Source organism: Staurois parvus, unplaced genomic scaffold (genome assembly GCF_062004578.1).
Source record: "Staurois parvus isolate SC_StPar_1 unplaced genomic scaffold, SC_StPar_1.0 ptg000882l, whole genome shotgun sequence".
In the NCBI taxonomy this organism is placed as follows: Eukaryota; Metazoa; Chordata; class Amphibia; order Anura; family Ranidae; genus Staurois; species Staurois parvus.
In genome coordinates, this window is record NW_028318678.1 from 3,352,329 (window position 1) to 3,371,777 (window position 19,449).

The 19,449-nt window shown below is 44.0% G+C and overlaps 1 protein-coding gene across 1 annotated transcript in view; it reads left to right on the top strand.

Moving 5' to 3' along the window:
- Positions 1-19,449, top strand: part of LMF1 (lipase maturation factor 1) — a 506,204-nt gene that overhangs the window by 212,799 nt on the left and 273,956 nt on the right. The window contains exon 5 of the mRNA XM_089656039.1: positions 17,710-17,775. Within this exon, the coding sequence (XP_089512165.1) occupies positions 17,710-17,775 (66 nt within the window). The remainder of the gene's footprint in view (positions 1-17,709; positions 17,776-19,449) is intronic.

Here is a 19,449-nt window from a genome sequence, read left to right on the forward strand (position 1 = left end):
GGGTTTCCTCCCACACTCCAAAGACATGCCGGTAGGTTAGTTGGCTCTTGTCTAAATTGTCCCTAGTATGTGTATGTATGAATGTAAGTTAGGGACCTTAGACTGTATGCTCCTTGAGGGTTAGGGACTGATGTGAATGTACTATATATATATATATATTAATGTAAACTGCTGCATAAATTGACAGTGCTATAAAAGTACCTGTAATAATAATAAAACCCAACAGGCTGATTGTACAGAAGTCGATCAATAGATTGATTTCTGTACACCCAGCCAGCCCATACATGGATTGAAATGCAGATGGTCCCTGCTGAACCAGACAAATTTGATTTATGTATGGCTGCCTTTAGGAGTCACCCTTCCGCTCTCTCCTCCTGTCAGCATGTTTCTTGTCTGAACTTGTAGTACAAACACCTTATTGGCTTGTAATGTTTCCCATTCCTCTTCCATCCTGACTGTTGTTCTACAGAAGATTATAAGATGTTAAAGCCGAACTCCAGAATTATTTTTATAGTAATATTATTACAGTTGTGATTTCATCACACCCCTTTAAATCATGTATATCAAATTCAAAATCCTAACGCTGACATACAAAGCTGTCCACCATACTGCCCCGAACTACATCACCGACCTGATATCCAAGTACCACCCAACACGCACACTCCGCTCCTCACAAGACCTCCTTCTCTCTAGTTCCCTGGTCTCCTCCTCCCATGCCCGCCTCCAGGACTTCTCCAGGGTGTCACCCATCCTCTGGAACTCCCTGCCCCAACCCATCAGATTATCACCTACTCTCCTCTCCTTTAGGCGCACCCTGAAAACCCACCTCTTCAGGGAAGCCTACCCCACCCCCTGCTAACTTGCCGACCTCCTCCACTCTTCCTACCACTCCATCCCCCACAGCTATCTCCTCCTGTACCACCATCCCCTCCCTCCTAGATTGTAAGCTCCAAAGAGCAGGGCCCTCGATCCCCTCATGTTTTGCATTGTATTGGTATTGTTCTGTCACATGTTCTGTCCCCCTTTGTAACGTACAGCGCTGAGCAAACTATCGGCGCTTTATAAATACTGTATAATAATAATAATGTATATTGATCATGGCATCGATGGTCCTCTGGCACACACCCTTCTATTGTTACGAGCCTTCCCGTGATCCCAGTTGTCCCAGCTCCATCCTATAGCTACCAACAAGGCTGAGTAATCATTAATCAATGAAGTCACACAGGTTCCTTTCTGCCATGGGAGATGGTGACAAGTGTGTTGACGGTAATGCAGTCACACAGCAACCAGGTCAGGACAGCCAATAAACCTCCCCTATCCAGAGGCTGCACTGGTATTCTCTTATCTAGAAACAACAATGGATAAACCTGCACGGGCCTGTAAAGGCTTAACCGACTAACGTCCGTGACGCCATGTCAGCTCCTTAACGATTGACCTGCAAGCCAGGCAGTGCTGATCTGTTTTCAGGTGGATCAGTCTGAGCCACCCATGCAGATTACATGACTTGGTCCTCATAATGTCTGTTGGATCAGCCAATGTTTTCAGCTCAGCATGGCCAAGGAGGAGAATCTGGTTATCATGGGCAACCCAGAGTGTAACAGTTCTACCTTAAAAACTATAGTAGCCTGCCATTATAGCCCAGGAACTGTGTTCTGTTAGCTTCAGCGGCAGGCAGGTGAGACATCAGAAGTCTAAAAGACCCCTGATGTCCCAGTAAAGAGAACTTGTCTTATGTCCCCCTCCCAAAAAAAACATTTTTTAGCTCTCCCAAACCCCCCCCACCCATGTAAGCACGCACAAACATAAATGCATGGTGCCCATGTGCAAAATCTTTACTTGCGATACACGTTATATATCAGCATGCACGCCGGAGTGGGAGCAAAAATTCTGGGGCAATTTTTTGACGGTTAACTCCAATCTAGGGGCGGACTGACCATTTGGAAACTCGGGCACTGCCCGGGGGCAGGGGTCAGTAGGGGAACCCATGAGATGCCCCTGGTACCTTTTTCATAGGCTTTTTTGAGTTTGGGCAAGGACACAGGTGCCCCATGATCCCCTATTGCCCGGGGGCCCCATGAGTTGTCAGTCCGCCCCTGCTCCAAACTGATGACTTGTAAAGGCTTTTAAGCTTCATTTGTCATTGTTTTGCAGGCACACACAAATTCAAACATGGGAAATGTGTTGGCGCAGGTCCAATGTTCCCTAGAAGTCAACTATCAGGAAAAAGTCCAATAGGATTTTCTTGGGGCATTAACCAGGTCACACTTCAAGGCAGGAAGAGGAGGAAGCAATCTCCAAATAATTCCATGCAAAGAAAAGTAGAAAAAGGCACCACTGAGTGTGGAATGAAAAATGTGTATTCACAATAGGCAACATAAATTGCACTCACATGAGCGTTCCATCTAAGTTCCATCAGCCCCAGCTCCTGTTCTGGTGTCCTATCCACTTGCAGCCAGCCCTGAACGCAGAGAATAGAGTGTCTATCCACACAGTGGCTTGTTACCTTTCCCGGATCCAAAACTACGTGAAGTGCTTGTTATCATACATCTATCATGAGAGTGCAATTTATGTTGCCTATTGTTAATAAATGTTTTACAGTCTACACTCAGTGGCGCCTTTTCCTACTTTTCTTTACACACAGATTCAAAGCTTGACATGTTGGGTATCTAGTTACTTGGCAGAACCTCATCATTTAGATTTTACAAACTGACTAATATATTGCTTTTTTGTCCCTTAAAATTAAGTTAAAATAATTTTTTTTTCTGAAATGTTTCACTTGATAAACTACTACATAAATATTGTGTAAAATTAAAAAAAATTTAACTACAACTATTTGAACGTTTCCAGGGTCTCCAGAAAATATACCAAATTTGGGGGTTTTAACTAATCTTCAGGCCTAAAATGATTTTTTTAAACTTGTGTGCAAAAAGTATTGCAGTTACAGGTGGAGACTGGTGGGCTGAATTGCGTATGGATAACTTCTTTCTATAGAGGACTCCTGCAGCCACAACCCTTTACCATCTTACCCCTCCCCCAAGGGCCATCCTAACAGCATCAAGGGCCCCTGAGCAAAGTAATGCACTAGGGCCCCTACCAGCCTGCCCCAATTTATGCACCTACTCTCAAGAATTAAAGTGTAAATAGTTGATATAATTAAACTATATTTATTAGTACTTTCAATAAAATAATTTTAAACAACAAGAATACAAACCATAAGCCCTGGTTCACATTGGTTCGAATTGTCATACGATTTGACCGTACAAATCACATGACAAATTGTATGCAATGATCAGCAATGGAACCTTTCTATTCGGTGCGACTCCGACTTCAAGCTAAAAGTAGCTCTTGCACTACTTTTGCCAATTTGGGATGGCAGGGGTGCTTACAATGAAGGTGCTTCCAATGTTCAGTTTTTATTTATTTATTTATACATATGTACACACACATGTAAAGTGCTGTATAAGTACTTGAAATAAATAATAAAATGTAAAAACACAAAAGGAACAAAACTGTTGCTGTAACTGATTATAAGTTTTTATATAGATATAGTGTGAGCTGGAGTTTGGCTTCAATTTATTAGTGTATCTAAATCTTCTTGCACATTTAAAACTCCCCTACCCCCAGACTGACAATGCTGCTATCCAAAGATGTCCCTGTGCTCCCTCACCCAGAGTGGAGGCACTCTAATACAGGAGGTGTGTTACAGGCCAGATCACCAAGTGAAAACAGAGGGAAAAAAGCCTAAAAAAAAGTGGTTGCACTGGAGGACTTGGTGGAATGGCCAGTGGGCGGATTCAGTTAGATGGCCAGTGGGCAGGCCTGGGGAGTGTTGGTGGTCAGGCCCGAGGGGGCCCAGGCCTAAAGCATGTATGGGATCCCAAAATTTCTGCTGGCTGCCCTGAACGTGACTGTCCCGGCAAATCCGGGACAGTTCGTGACTGTCCCGGCAAATCCGGGACAGTTCGTGACTGTCCCGGCAAATCCGGGGCAGTTCGTGACTGTCCCGGCAAATCCGGGACAGTTCGTGACTGTCCTGGAAAATCCGGGACAGTTCGTGACTGTCCCGGCAAATCCGGGACAGTTCGTGACTGTCCCGGAAAATCCGGGACAGTTCGTGACTGTCCCGGCACATCTGGGACAGTTTGTGACTGTCCCGGCAAAAAGGGGCAGTTTGTGACTGTCTCGGCACATCTGGGGCAGTTTGTGACTGTCTCGGCACATCTGGGGCAGTTTGTGACTGTCTCGGCACATCTGGGGCAGTTTGTGACTGTCTCGGCACATCTGGGGCAGTTCGTGACTGTCCCGGCAAATCTGGGACAGTTGACAAGTGTAATGTAATGCAAAATTATCATGGTGCCCTCATGGACCTGGGTGCCCATGCATTAAGATAGCCCTGCCTCCCTCCCCCCATCCCCGTCTTCCTAGTTTGCAGATCTTTCTATGTCAGCAATATAGTCTCACTCCTGCATTTAAAACAGGGATGATCATGGATGTTGAAATGCCTCCTTTTTATGACTTAATAATAAACTATGATCCAACGGGGAGAATGGGACTCTCTCATAATTGCTGCAGCCATTGTGAAGACCTGGAAGATTGAGAGTGGAGGTCTCTGCGCAGATCCCCTGAGAAATACAAGTAACCATTAGGGGCTAAACTGAAATCTAGCTTTTGGGTGGAGTGGCCTTTTAACATAGACTTCAGCACATTTTGTTATCACAAAGGATTACGTTAGATTACATTGGATTACATCCTCACTCGGAGAAAGCTGAGTCACCTATTGTTTTTGCCTGCCTAACGAACCGTAATAAAATTTTGTCAGACAATTGTAATAAAACGCGACACTTCAAAAGCAGATTTTTTTTTTTTGTGTTCACTTAGCCATGTATCTGCACCCCCAGCCCCCCCTTTTCTCGGCGGCACATACAAATATCCAGCGTTCCATAAACACATCCACGCGACGTCCCCAGGGTGGAGGGAGAAGCTGTGTTTATTGTTAATGGCTGACGCCATACCCGAGCAATTTGGACTGCCTTACTGTACCAAAACAGCTGTTCTTCTGCAGCAATGGCTTGCAATTAACCCCAAGCCAATTAGCCAGGCCTTCATTCATCTCGTTGACTTGTGATTTATGTAAAAAAATGGCATCCTCTGGACTAGTTCTTGGAAACGGTTCGCAAAGTGACGCCATTTGGAGTTGATTGGCCAATACGGGGAGAACGCAGGAGCCGCCACTGAACACGCAGCCCCCTCTTCCTATCACAGATCCTCCTATATTTATTTTTCTTCATTCATCGCAAATGATATGTCACATTTGTTTCCTGTCTTGATGAATAGCGGGATGGTGGAGTCGGGAAACACTGCAGGCTGAATTTTGAAACAGACAGAGGTAGAGCTCTCTTCATATGGAAGGCCTTGCTTAACGTAGAGCCATCAGTATCTTTACAATTTGAATAAATATTTATTTAAGGTACTCATATAGCGCTATCAATTTTATGCAGCGCTTTACATATATATTGTACATTCACATCAGTCCCTAACCCTCAAGGGGTGTACAATCTAAGGTCCCTAACTCTCAAGGGGCGTACAATCTAAGGTCCCTAACCCTCAAGGGGTGTACAATCTAAGGTCCCTAACCCTCAAGGAGCGTACAATCTAAGGTCCCTAACTTACATTCATACATACACATACTAGGGCCAATTTGGACAGGAGCCAATTCACCGACCAGCATCTCTTTGGAGTGGGGGAGGAAACGGAGTACCCGGAGGAAACCCATGCAGGCCCAGGAAGAACATGCAAACTCCAGGCAGGTGATGCCGTGGCTGGGATTCGAACCATGCCCCTAGTACTGCCAGGCGGAAGTGCTAACCATTTAGCTACTGTGCTGCCCTAAATATCTGAGATGTTACAATATATTACACAGAAACCAAAAAAGCTTGACATTTTAAGCCATCCTTAAAGCAGAGTTCCACTCACTCTGTAAAAACTAACAGTCAGCAGCTACAAAAACTGTAGCTGCTGACTTTTAAAAAAACAGCCACTTACCTGTCCCTCGGTCCTGTGGTGTGTCCACTGCAGACCGTTTCACCAGCCATCCTGTATTCCAGGTGCCGGCATCTTCAGTGTGGGCACCCGGCTGTGACAGCTTGCGGCTTCACAGCCGGGTGCCCACTGCGCATGCGCGAGTAGCTCTGCACTTCCTGAATGGTCTTGTCGTCTTCTGGGACCTGTCATGTGTCCCACAACTACAGGGAGGGAGAGTAGGAGGACAACTTCCGTTTCCGATCGCAGCGGAAGTGGGTACCTGTCAAATTCGGGAAACAGGAAAACTGGTTAGAAGTAACTCATGCAGATAGCAGAGGAATTAGGCAGCAAACAGAAATGACACTTAGCGCTCTTAATTGAGACAAGCACACACTATAGAACAGCCTTTCTCAACCTTTTCAACACAGGAACCCTTGAAATAATTTTCCAATCTCAGGGAACTCCTGATAAAAGTTACTGTATCTACAACTCATGGTACATTAGTGTGATGGCCAGTGGGAAGAATACTCCTTACACTTGTGGTCATTAGGAAGAATTACCTCCTTACAGATAGCTAAACAAATCAATGGTGTCAGTGGAAACTTCTCTGAGACGCAGAAACTGTTCATGCTCAAGGAACCCCTAGCAACCTCTGGGGGAACCCTAGTTGAGACACCTTGCTATAGAGGGATATGCTTTGTACATATTTCATGTCTGAAGTTTTCAACCTCTTTAAAGTCTATCTCCAGGCAAATAAAGTTTTTTCCCCATCAGTGGGACTGTACCTGCACTGCACAGGTCAATGGCTCCTTTTGTCTAGGCCAGTGGTCGGCAAGCCGCAGCTCGCAAGCCACATGCGGCTCTTTACAGGCTTTAATGCGGCTCTTGTGTGCCGGGCGCCCGCTCCCCTCCCTCCTCTCGGGCGGCAGGGACTCTGCAGCGTGATCCAAAAAAAAAACAGCCAGGGCAGCGCGCTCAAATGCAATGATTGGCCAGTCTCGCTGCCACTCACATCCTGATAGCCAGTGATTGGCTGTCAGGATGTGTGTAGGCGGGGCAGCGTGACGAACATGAGAGGAGCTAGACTCCTCTCACAGTCCGCCCTGAAGACTGGAACGGCGCGGGAACACGGCGAGAGGAACGCGCGGAGCAAAGGTAAGTGAATTGACACAGGGGGGACTTGGCTTACTACTTGCTACTTACTTACTACTACTATATGGGGGATGAATTACTATATGGGGGATGAATTACTATGGGGGATGAATTACTATATGGGGGATGAATTACTATGGGGGATGAATTACTATGGGGGATGAATTACTATAGGGGGGATGAATTACTATAGGGGGGATGAATTACTATGGGGGATGAATTACTATAGGGGGGATGAATTACTATGGGGGATGAATTACTATATGGGGGATTAATTACTATATGGGGGATGAATTACTATGGGGGATGAATTACTATATGGGGGATGAATTACTATATGGGGGATGAATTACTATGGGGGATAAATTACTATATGGGGGATGAATTACTATGGGGGATGAATTACTATATGGGGGATGAATTACTATGGGGGATGAATTACTATATGGGGGATGAATTACTATATGGGGGATGAATTACTATATGGGGATGAATTACTATGGGGGATGAATTACTATATGGGGGATGAATTACTATGGGGGATGAATTACTATATGGGGGATGAATTACTATATGGGGGATGAATTACTATGGGGGATGAATTACTATATGGGGGATGAATTACTATGGGGGATGAATTACTATATGGGGGATGAATTACTATATGGGGGATGAATTACTATATGGGGGATGAATTACTATGGGGGATGAATTACTATAAAAACTTATTGAAACTAAAAACAGTGTACCATCCTATGTATTTTCAGTTTTAAAAATGTGGCTCTCAAAATAAATTTCAATCGTGGTTTTGGCGAGATTTGGCTCAGTTGAAAAAAAGGTTGCCCACCACTGGTCTAGGGGTTAGCAGAATGCTTATACTCACCTGATTATTTGATGCTCTAAAAACAGTGCTCCTCCACAGTCCAGCAGTGAACTGCTCCTGGTTTGTGGAGCCTGCTCTAAACATAATGACGTCAGGAACAGCCCACCATTTAAGGCGTGGGGGTGCAGGACTGGTCTTGTGCTGGAAGGATCAGAGGATTGGGTAAGTATATCTCCACTCTCCTCTCCCCTAGAAAAACAAGCAGTTAACCCATGCAGTATGGGTACATCCCCACTGCATGGGATACAAAAATTTTGTCTGGAGTTGGGCTTTAACCTCTTGTACTAGGGTGTTGTAAAATGAATTGTACTAGGGTGTTGTAAAATGAATTGCAGTGTTTGCATCTTTTTTTATTTATTTTTTTTTAACTTTATTTAACTTGTGCGCTGCAGGACCTTATGCCCTGCTCTGTGCAAAAATCCAGCAATTGACTGCTCCTGGTCTGTAGAGCCTGCTCTGAGCATGATGATTATTATTATTATTTAGGATTTATAGAGCTCCAACAGTTTGGGCAGCGCTTTACAAAATGAAGGTAGACATTACAGTTACAATACAATTTGGTACAAGAGAAAACAGAGGACCCTGATCATTAGAGCTTATAATCTATGATGACGTCAGGAACAGTCCACTATTCAAGGCGTGGGGGTGCCGGACTGGTCTTGTGCTGGAAGGATCAGAGGATTAGGTAAGTATATCTCCACTCTCCTCTCCCCTAGAAAAAAACAAGCAGTTAACTCATGCAATATGGGCACAGCCCCACTGCATGGGATAAAAAGATTTTGGCTGGAGTTGGGCTTTAACCTCTTAATCCCCACAGTAGTGCACTGCAACGGGTTGCGGGGTGCTTGCAGAGTGACCCCATTCCCTTCAATTAGATACCTTTTGGTAGATAGAGTTTAACAGGTATAATTCCTGACGTGGCCATGAAGTAAAGCACCATGGCTGTGGCATGTGTACACCCTCAGTTCCTGTCTCTGTAACTAAAAGTGGTAGCAGTTTGGGGGCAGTAAAAGCACGACTCAACCATAGGGTTTAACCTTCCTTCAATCTCTAGGGTGAAAGAGCCCTTAGATGTAAAGAATTCTCTGGGCACTGTAGCCTTGAAGAGGGCAAAGATCTCAAGCTAGTGTCAGTAGCAGGGGCGGACTGACTATTTGGAAACTCGGGCACTGCCCAAGGGCCCGGGGTCAGTAGGGGGCCCCATGAGATGCCCCTGGTACCTTGTTCATAGGCTTTTTTGAGTTTGGGCAAGGACACAGGGGCCCCATGATCCCCCTATTGCCCGGGGGCCCCATGAGTTGTCAGTCTGCCGCTGGTCAGTAGTATCCTTTTCTAGTGTGTTGGCTGGTGTCTCAAGAGCTGCTAAAAATAATTGCAAATGTATTCCATGTGAGAGCCACACCAGCGGGCGTGCTCAACATGTACTAGGGTGTTGTAAAATGAATTGCAGTGTTTGCATCTTTTTTTTTTTTTTAAACTTTATTTAACTTGTGCGTTACAGGACCTTAAGCATTGCTCTTTGCAAAAATGCAATACCTCCTCCTCTTTTTCAGTACATTGGTGTAAATTGAAGCAATAGGACATAAGGCTTGTCTATGTATTGGTACCGCATTGGGCACCCCTGCTGAACACAGCCTGGTGTGGATGATTAGCTTGTCCCCCTGGAAGACCATTGATCCTTACAAAGCCCTCCATCACATCATGGGTTAATCGGAGTCCCTGGGTGTTCCAACTGTGGCTAATGTTGTACCACTTGTAGTGTTGTTATTGATGGGCTCCTCACATTTGTAACTCATTACAACAGGATCATGCAGAGCTGGAGTGTAAATAATTGGCTGCGTTCAGGGAAGCGCGTCGCCAATGATAGTACCGCCTTGACGCTTTATTTCCTGCCACAACACGATCCACCGTGTGAACGCACCAAGAGCCTGTCACCAAGCACCCATCATTATAGGCTGTAATTGCACATAACAAGAGTTCAGAAATGGACAGACATTTCCAATTAGGATTCAAGTTCTGGCAATGAGGATTCCCCAGACATGTTCTCCAGTTTTACTTCATTATGTGCTCTCAGCCAGAATGGGTTCCAGAACAACATCATGGGAAGGGTCTTTCACTGATGAGACCTGCTGGTGGCCAAACAATCTGCTAGAGGAGGGGTCTGTATCGCGGCAGTTGTTGTTCTCCTATAAATTAAAAATAGAACCAACAGTTAGTAAAATCAGTTTGTTGAGTGACAATGCTTTCCAGGAAATGTACAGTTGAAAAAGCACACTTTATTTATTACTGGTATTTTTATTGCACTGACAATTTACTTAGCGCTTTACATATTGTACATTCAGATCAGCTCATGCCCTCAAGAAACATTCAATCCAAGGTCCCTATCTCACATGTACACGCATATTGGAGCCAATTTACCTACCAGCACAAAGAGAACATGGGGCAGCACAGTGGCTAAATGGTTAGCACTTCCCCTGGCAGTACTCGGGTCGTTGGTTCGAATCCCAGCCACGGCACCACCTGCCTGGAGTTTGCATGGGTCCCTTTGCCTGTGTGGGTTTCCTCTAGGTACTCCGGTTTCCTTCTGCACTTCAAGGACATGCTGATATGTTAATTGGATCCTGTCTAAATTGTCCCTTGTATATGAATGTGAGTTAGGGACCTTAGATTGTACACCCCTTGAGGGTTAGGGACCTTAGATTGTACGCCCCTTGAGGGTTAGGGACCTTAGATTGTACACCCCTTGAGGGTTAGGGACTGATGTGAATGTACAATATATATGTAAAGTGCTGTGTAAATTGACGGTGCTATATAAGTACCTGAAATGAATAAATGCAAACTCCATGCATATAGTGCTCTTCCCTAAGTAGGAATGCTGACCACCAACAAATGACTTTAATGCTGGCCATAGACGGTTCGAAAATCGGCCGATTTTTCATCCGAAAGGTTAATCGGCCGATTTTCACACTGTTAGTGGGTTAATTTGTCAGCCGTTTTTTGCGTTTTCTCCACTTTTGGATTATCGGTCATGTCGGAAAATTCATGAAAAACAACCAATTTTTACGTCAATGATGGTGAAATCGTACAATCGTTTTTACGAAAAAAATATGCGCATGAGCCGTGACGTCATGATTTTTATGACTTGGTCAGCCAATTTTCGCAATAATTGGTGGTTGCGTCGGTTTAACGAACAACCGATGTTTCGTTTATCGGACAAAAAATGTCCGGTTTTCGAGCCGTCTATGGCCTGCATAAGGGCTCATGTACACTGCAGCTCATAAACTGACGTTTAGGAGCTTTTCTGCGTTTTTTTTCAGCAGCCCCTGAACTCTCCCTAATGTTTTCCTATGTGTTCATGTTGTTTACAGGCGTTTACAGGCAGTTGAGTTTACAGTCGTTTTTTTTAATGCACCAAACTTGTGATCGGAGTAGATTTATTAGTGTTTCAAACGCTTGAGAACGCGGCTAACCGCGTTTATAAGTATTTGCATTTTAGAAGCTTTTTTTAACTGCTCCATATCCAGATTCTGTCCAGAGCCTTTTTTCATCATCAGAAATGCTTAAAAGAATTTCAAATGGACCCGGTACACCAGCGCAGTCAGTTCCAGGTTTTGCGTGAAGGAAAAAATGTTAGAACGTGCCGCATTATGCTCATGATGGGATCCATAGTGAATACAACCAGAAAAGACAGGTCATCTCAACACATACTGCTCTCTCTGCTTCTGATCTCTCTATTCCTCTCAAAATGTCGGAAATAGTTAATTTTTTACTGTTTTTCAGAGCATTCTGGGCATTTTGGAAGGTCTCCTGATATTATCGTTAAAAAAATTTTCTAAACTCAAACGCGCATAAACGTGGTATGCAAACGCGGCTAAACAGACTTTTTTTAACCTACGTTTTCCGGCAGTCAGTTTCCATCGTTCAGAAGTGTTTTCCAAATGCCCATGTACATGAGCCCTTAGGCCCCTTTCACACAGGTGTTTTGTTTCTCAACAGTTCAGTCCATAGGTGAGTGCTTCCTGTTGCATTAGGGTTTGCACCCCAAAGCTCAAACACACATATGTATCTTTCTGATCTTCCTGCCGGCTCATTATCTCCCTACCTACAGTGAAAGAGTGACAGTGCTTCCACACTTCTCTTATAAACAGAGCTGCTTAGTGGAAGATCTTTTCCTTCTCACCAGCAATAATAGTATTGCACACAGGGTGATTAGGGTGTGACCAGGCACAACTGGCAAACCCTGTGCGCACGCTTGTGGTTCAGTCATGTTTTTTTTTCAAAGTAAAACAGACCAGTTTTTCATCAGTTTACATCAGTTCTTACATCCACATGTGCAAAAAAGGATGCAAAAACAGACTGTTCCATTTTTTAACAGAACAAAAATAGGGCTTTGATGCGTTGACAGATGCGGATGTAAACAGATGATCATCTGTTTTTCCATGGAGATGCATTGATGTCCGTTTTTCATCCTTCACACTGCCTCTGCTGGCTTGCCTTCTACCCATACTGCTACCCGGTGTCATCTCTTCCTCAGATAAGCGACGTACCACAACTGGTCATCCACTTGATGTAAAAGAAAACTTGATTCCTCAGACCGAGCCACCTTCTTCCATGGCTTGGTGACCCAGTTCTGATACTCACGTGACCCTTGTAGGTACTTTTGGCTGTGGACACGAGTCAGCCCCATAAGCAAGAAACTGAAATTCGCTGTGTTCTGACACCTGTCTGTCGGAACCAATATTAGCTTTCTCAGCAATTTGACCTACAGTAGCTCTTCTATTGGATCGGACTACATGGGCCAGCCTTCTCTGCATCAGTGAGCTTTGGCCGCCCATGACCCTGTCGCAGATACGTTGGATTTCAATTTAATGCCTATATGTATGAAGCTTTATCTCGACGTTGATTCTTCTCTAAATGAAATGAAATGGTTCCTCATAGCTGACACGTACCAAACCACATCTGAACCCTTGATATGTCCTCTCATAACCCAGATGTTAGAATGTTGATGCTTTCTGCCTCTCTTTTTAGCCGATGATGAATTCTGGGAGATGAAAAGGTGAGGACATGTCTTGTATCCATCCTTACGTACATCAACCCCTGGCCTTTTGACCAGTCAAGCTTTTCCTTCATCAGAAAGATTGTGATCCTAATTAGTGAAGTGGTTTAAGCGTTGATCAAAGCAGACAGGAGACAGTGGCCTGGCCTGGGGCAGAGAACGTGCTCTGCAGATGTCCCTGTTGCCCCTGCCTCAGGTGTCTGCATTGCCCTTTATTAATCTTTTATCATTTCCAGCCCTGAGTCTTTAGTGTGCAGAGGAATCTGTTCCTTAGCCAAAAGATTTTATAACATACTTCTGCCAGACACATGCACTGCCAGACACTGCGGGGAGAACAGCACACCGCAATCTTCCTCCAACATTAAAACTCTCCGGACCCAAGTCATGTCTGATTTTCGGCATTTTAGGGTGCGTTGGCAGCCCATTTTTTTTTAAATAGCTTGCATTAACGGACCTTTAAATGTAAGGGTCTATTCCTACCATGGCGTTGCTGTAGTGAGCGCGCTAATGTGTGTTTAGTGGATTAGTATGGCATTTTTTCTACATGCCACTCCAGCACATGTACCGATGGTTGTGTAATGCAGCACAGCAAAAATGGTGCACCATAATGCGTGTTAGTGTGTTACTGCGCTGCAACACGCATTGAAGTCTCAGAATGTGAATGGGCCCTTAGTAATATATAACAGAATAAGAGTCACCATCAGTGTCTCTATCTATCTATCTATTCAGTCGTATCTGACCCTTGGCAATTGCATGGACCGTCACTTGTAAGTAACTTTTTCCATGAATTCTCTTAGCAATTATTTTACAGGGTAGGTTGCCAGATCTTTCCCCAACCCCTACCATGCAGGAGATCCCACATGGCCAGGGATGAATCTAGGACAATTTAGACAGGAGCCAATTAACCTACCAGCATGTCTTTGGAGTGTGGGAGGAACCCGGAGTACCCGATGGAAACCCACGCAAGCACAGGGAGAACATGCAAACTTCAGGCAGGAGGCGCCATGGTTGGGAATTGAACCCATGACCCAATTACTGCACGGCAGACGTGCTAACCACTAAGCCACTGTGCCGCCCACCATCTGTGTACCACATCATAATTACATAAGCTCAACAGAAGGTAAAAATGAATAAGGACTTTACTGGTACAAATTAGATTACACTAGAAATAATAAAAAAATTGTATTCATTATCATCATCATACAGGATTTAGATAGCCCCAACAGTTTGCGCAGTGTGTTATAACACAAGGGCAGACTGTACAGTTACAATACAATTTAAAGAAAAGCCCTCCCAGCGCTCAGAGGTCCCCCACAGTGAGGTAGGTTAATACGTCCATAGACACCAAAAATGCCAGGCGGATGCAGCCCTCCAAAGATGGGGGAATCCAATATGGCATAAATGAAAAAAGAATGCCATAACCAAGGGTATACCTACCCATCAAAAGGTGTGAATTATTAACCTCCCTAGCGGTCTGATTATGTCCATATTTTTGTGCTCAAAGCGGTACATTGTTTTCAATGGAAATATGTTGTTTTTTTTATTGTAGGCCTGTAATTTTTAGGAATAACTCACTGAATTCTGTCTGAACAAGAGTCTAGTAAACATCCCGGGTATGATAAAATTTGAAACCCGAAATCATAAATTATAATATAATAAATAAACATAAAAAATAATAATATAATAATAAATTTAATTCAATAATATAATCAAACCAAAAACACTGAAATTTGAAATATAGCGCCAAGTTCGTGCATTGCTGAGCAAAGTCGCAGAATCGTTTTCAGTGTCTGATGAGGAATTTCCCCCACAAATCATTATCACTCAATTCTGCAAGTGGTTCTGATTTACTATCACTGTTCTCTAGCTGATCTAAAACCGTTTTTGACCTAAAGGGATGCTTTTTGGTCACCATGGACGTTTCTCAGCTTCCAGGCAGAAAGAACAGTAAAAATGCAGGCAGGGCGCCGGACAAAGCACTCGGGACAAAATGTATGTGAAATGGTTTGATACAGGAATGGAATACTATCAGATTTTAGTGTATTGAGTGAATGTCACTTTTAAAATTTTTGAATTTCCCGCCAGTTCCGTCCCCCGTACGTCCCGACGCTCATAGGGAACGGAAGACGGATGCCGACATCGGTTGGAGGAGATGGCCGGGGACGCTGCAGGGGGGACATTGCGGGAGCGAAGGACAAGGTAAGTACAAGAGGGAATCCCTGAGCAATGCTGCAGTGTATTCCCGAGTGTAGCTCGGGGTTACCGCTTCTGGTACTGAATGTTAACCCCGAGCTACACTCGGGAATACCGCCAGGGAGGTTAACCCGAACAATAGCATACAAAAAACTACGCAGTTGACTAGAGCAAATTGCAAAAAGAGTGGTATTTAAATCCAAAGCACAGTACAAAGTACATCAAAATGGATGCAAAACAATATATTTATTACGATCACAATGATCCTCTGAAAGGTGGGCATAAGACATGGTGAACACACAGTCAATCAAAAACATAAAAACAGTGTATTAAAAACAAAGGCAAAAGGTCCAGCGCATTCACTTAGCTGAATCATGGTAGGTTTGTATATGGCTAGAAAACAGGTAGTTAAGAATCTTCTGGGGAAGAAAAATGTATTTATTTATTTTTTTAAATCCCATATGGAACTACAAAGAGAATAAACAGGAAGGCGTTGAAAAAGTGAAACATATAAAAGCATTTAAACCAGAAGATGCCTTGCAGTGGAGGGTACGTGTACTCAAACACTCCCCAATGAGCTGGCATTCTAACGTGCTTTGGGGGGCTCACAGGTGCATAAATACAGCCCCCCCTTTTTTTAATGTTGGCTCTGCCCTTTCTGGTTTGAGGAGGGGCTTTGCCTGTTTTTTTTTTTTTTGCACCTGTGCATGCAGCTTTGCTGTCCCTGAAACACCTTAGAATGCTAGCTCAGTGGGGTGTGTTTGAGTACACATATTCTGCACTGCAGTGGCACTGAATGCACACCTATAGTGGATGAGAATGGCGGCCAACAATGGGGCAACCCCCAGGAGTGGACACTGAAAGAAAAGGTTGGACCCAGACACCAACGGAACCCAAAACAAAATCAGACTGTGTTTCTCCTTTGGAAAGAGAAGAAGGTGTCCCTGGTTTCTTGCACAGTTTGGATATTTATTTATTTCAGGTACTTATATAGCGCCGTCAATTTACGCAGGACTTTACATTTTATGTATATTGTACATTCACATCAGTCCCTAACCCTCAAGGGGCGTACAATCTAAGGTCCCTAACTCACATTCATATATACACATACTAGGGACAATTTAGACAGGAGCCAATTCACCTACCAGCATGTCTTTGGAGAGTGGGAGGAAACCGGAGTACCCGGAGGAAACCCACGCAGGCACAGAGAGAACATGCAAACTCCAGGCAGGTGGTGCTGTGGTTGGGATTTGAACCAATGACCCAGGCGGAAGTGCTAACCATTTAGGCACTGTGCTGCTGGATATTTGGCATGGAGCACTTTGAATTTGATTATTGATTATGGCCATTTTTTTGCCTACTAATGTGTATTCACCTTGTTTTGAGATTGCACAGAACAGTTTATATTGTATTCAGGCATTTTAACTATTGTTTTATTTGTATTTAATTGTTTATTGGTTTATTTATCTTTGCACTTAGTTTATGTTACACTACGGCACTTACATAAATATCATAAAATTAACATGAAAATATAAGTAGCTTTGAAGAGCACAGCCCATATGGTTATCGTCAATTCTGGCTCATTTAGGCTTGGAGACATGCTGCTCTTCAAGAATTTTTAGCTGTACACATTGGATATATAGTTAGTCTGGCTGAAAAAAGACAAAATCCATCCAGTGCAACCATTAAAAAAAAAAAAAAAGTTATAATCCTACACCCACAGTTGATCCAGAGGAAGGCAAAAGAACCCAGCAAAGCATGATCCAATTTGCTCCTGCAGGGAAAAACATTCCTTCCTGATCCCCCGAGAGGCAATCGGATATTCCCTGGATCAACGTTACCTGTAAATGTTATATCCGGTTATATTCTGTGTATCTAAGAAAGAATCCAGGAATTTTTTGAAGCAATCCACTGAGCTGGCCAGAACCAACTCTTGGAGGAGTCTATTCCATATTTTCACAGCTCTCACTGTGAAGAAACCTTTCCGTGTTTGGAGATCACATTTTTTTTCCTCCAGACGTAAAGGGTGCCCCCTTGTCATATATATATATATATATATATATAATTTGTATTTATTGAGAGCACGGTCTGATTTATATTCCTTTTTTTTAGCTCACCCCATTGGTGGTCTGATTTATATTCCTTTAATTTGACTCACCCTGTTGATGGTCATTGGCACTGTGTAAGGCACAGTGTACAGCTACAGTGTGGAGTGAGGCAAACAGTTTTTAGTTTTGGGTGGAATAACCTTTTTAATGCAGCTTGTATATTTGCTAGAGTTTGTTGGGATGAAAGGTCCAGTATTACTGAGGATGCTAAATATCACGGACCTGACAGATCTGCCATGTTTTATACAAGAAGTATTTCCACTGACTTTTTTATTTCTTTCTGTTATGCTGTGCAGGGTCTGATTAAAATTCGAGGTGACAAATGCTGGCGTGACCTAACCTGCATGAACTACCATTATGAGGTATGGACTGATTTTGGCTTTTACTGATCTTCCCCCAAATCAATAAGGTTTCCTTCAGACAGGTTAAAGCAAAACTCCAGCAAAATGGTTAAAGTGGCAGTTGAAATATGTATTGTTGTTTGATACAGTGTATATAGAAGGGGGGAATAAGGCGCAATGAGGTTCGTGTATATACTGATGATATAATGAGTTCAGCAAAAAGTCCGTAAGTTCAGTTACAACAGCTGGGGCGACTTCTAGCTGGCCTCTGAAACTTGATGCAGCACCTCCATAGAGACTAAAGTGGCTCTGGGTGAACAAATAGAGGAAAGAGAGGGCGCAATCTAAGTGTAATATAAAAAATATGTATTGGAGTGACAGGCAATTGGCAGCTTACACAAACAGATAAAAGAACTCGCTCATCAGTAAGTTGGGGTCTTTGCTGGTAATTTTCAGCATAGCAGGACACCTTTTGTACAAGCGAAAACACTAGGTGTGCTGGTGGGTAACCTGTAGAACGGAGAAGACACACCAGTGGGTACCAGACTAAGTGCAGTAAACTACAGGCAATATTAGGTGCTTGGAAATTAGCAACTCACATGGTATAAAAGGTGCTTTTTTTATCACCATGATCAGAGGCTGGCTCTGGTATGTGAAGCATGGAGTCTGTTCTGTAAAACATGCAGCTTTGCTCGTCCACAAATAGGGCTGAAAACCTGCTGTGAAGGAGGAAGCAGAAACCAAGAAGATGGCCGCTGGACTCCTTTGGGAAATTGATGTCGGGGGGTGGGTCTACGTGTTTCAAGGCCGCCAAAACCTCTTTCTCAAGTCAGTCCTTGGCTTAAGAGGCTTGTATATTGACACACCTGCCATACTATATAGCCAATCCGTGTCATGACTCTTCATAGGCTATGGCTGGCCATACAGTATAAAATTTTCTTGAGAATTTTGCTGTAGATTTACCAAAAACCATATATGCTATCCCCACTCCAGTCAATCCTAAACTCTGCGGCCAGACTCATCCACCTCACCAAGCGCTCCACATCTGCCTCCCCCCTCTGCCAATCCCTTTATTGGCTCCCGATTGCCCAACGCATCAAGTTCAAGCTGCTAACTCTGACCTACAAGGCCACTCACAATGCCGACCCAAACTACATAACTGACCTGATACCCAGATACTACCCTACCCGTGCCCTCCGCTCCTCACAGGACCTCCTGCTCTCTAGTTCTCTGGTCTCCTCCTCCCACTCCCGATTGCAGGACTTCTCTAGGACTTCCCCCATCCTCTGGAACTCCCTACCCCAATCCATCAGACTGTCACCTACCCTCCTCACCTTCAGGCGCACCCTGAAAACCCTCCTCTTCAGGGAAGCCTACCCCACCCTTACCTAACACCCGACCTCACCTAACAATTAACCTCCTCCACTCCTCCCACCACTCCATCCCCCACAGCCATCTCCTCCTGTACCACCTTCCCCTCCCTCCTAGACTGTAAGCTTGAAAGAGCAGGGCCCTCGAACCCCTCGTGTATTGTATTGTTACTGTCTTGTCTCATGTTATGTCCCCCTTGTTGAGCATACCCTTTGGTATACTGAAGAATAATAATAATATATGAGCTCAAACCTAAACGACACTTTCGGTTGTATCCAGTTAGGCAGGCGCTTGCACTACAAAGTTGAAGGTAAATCTAATTGG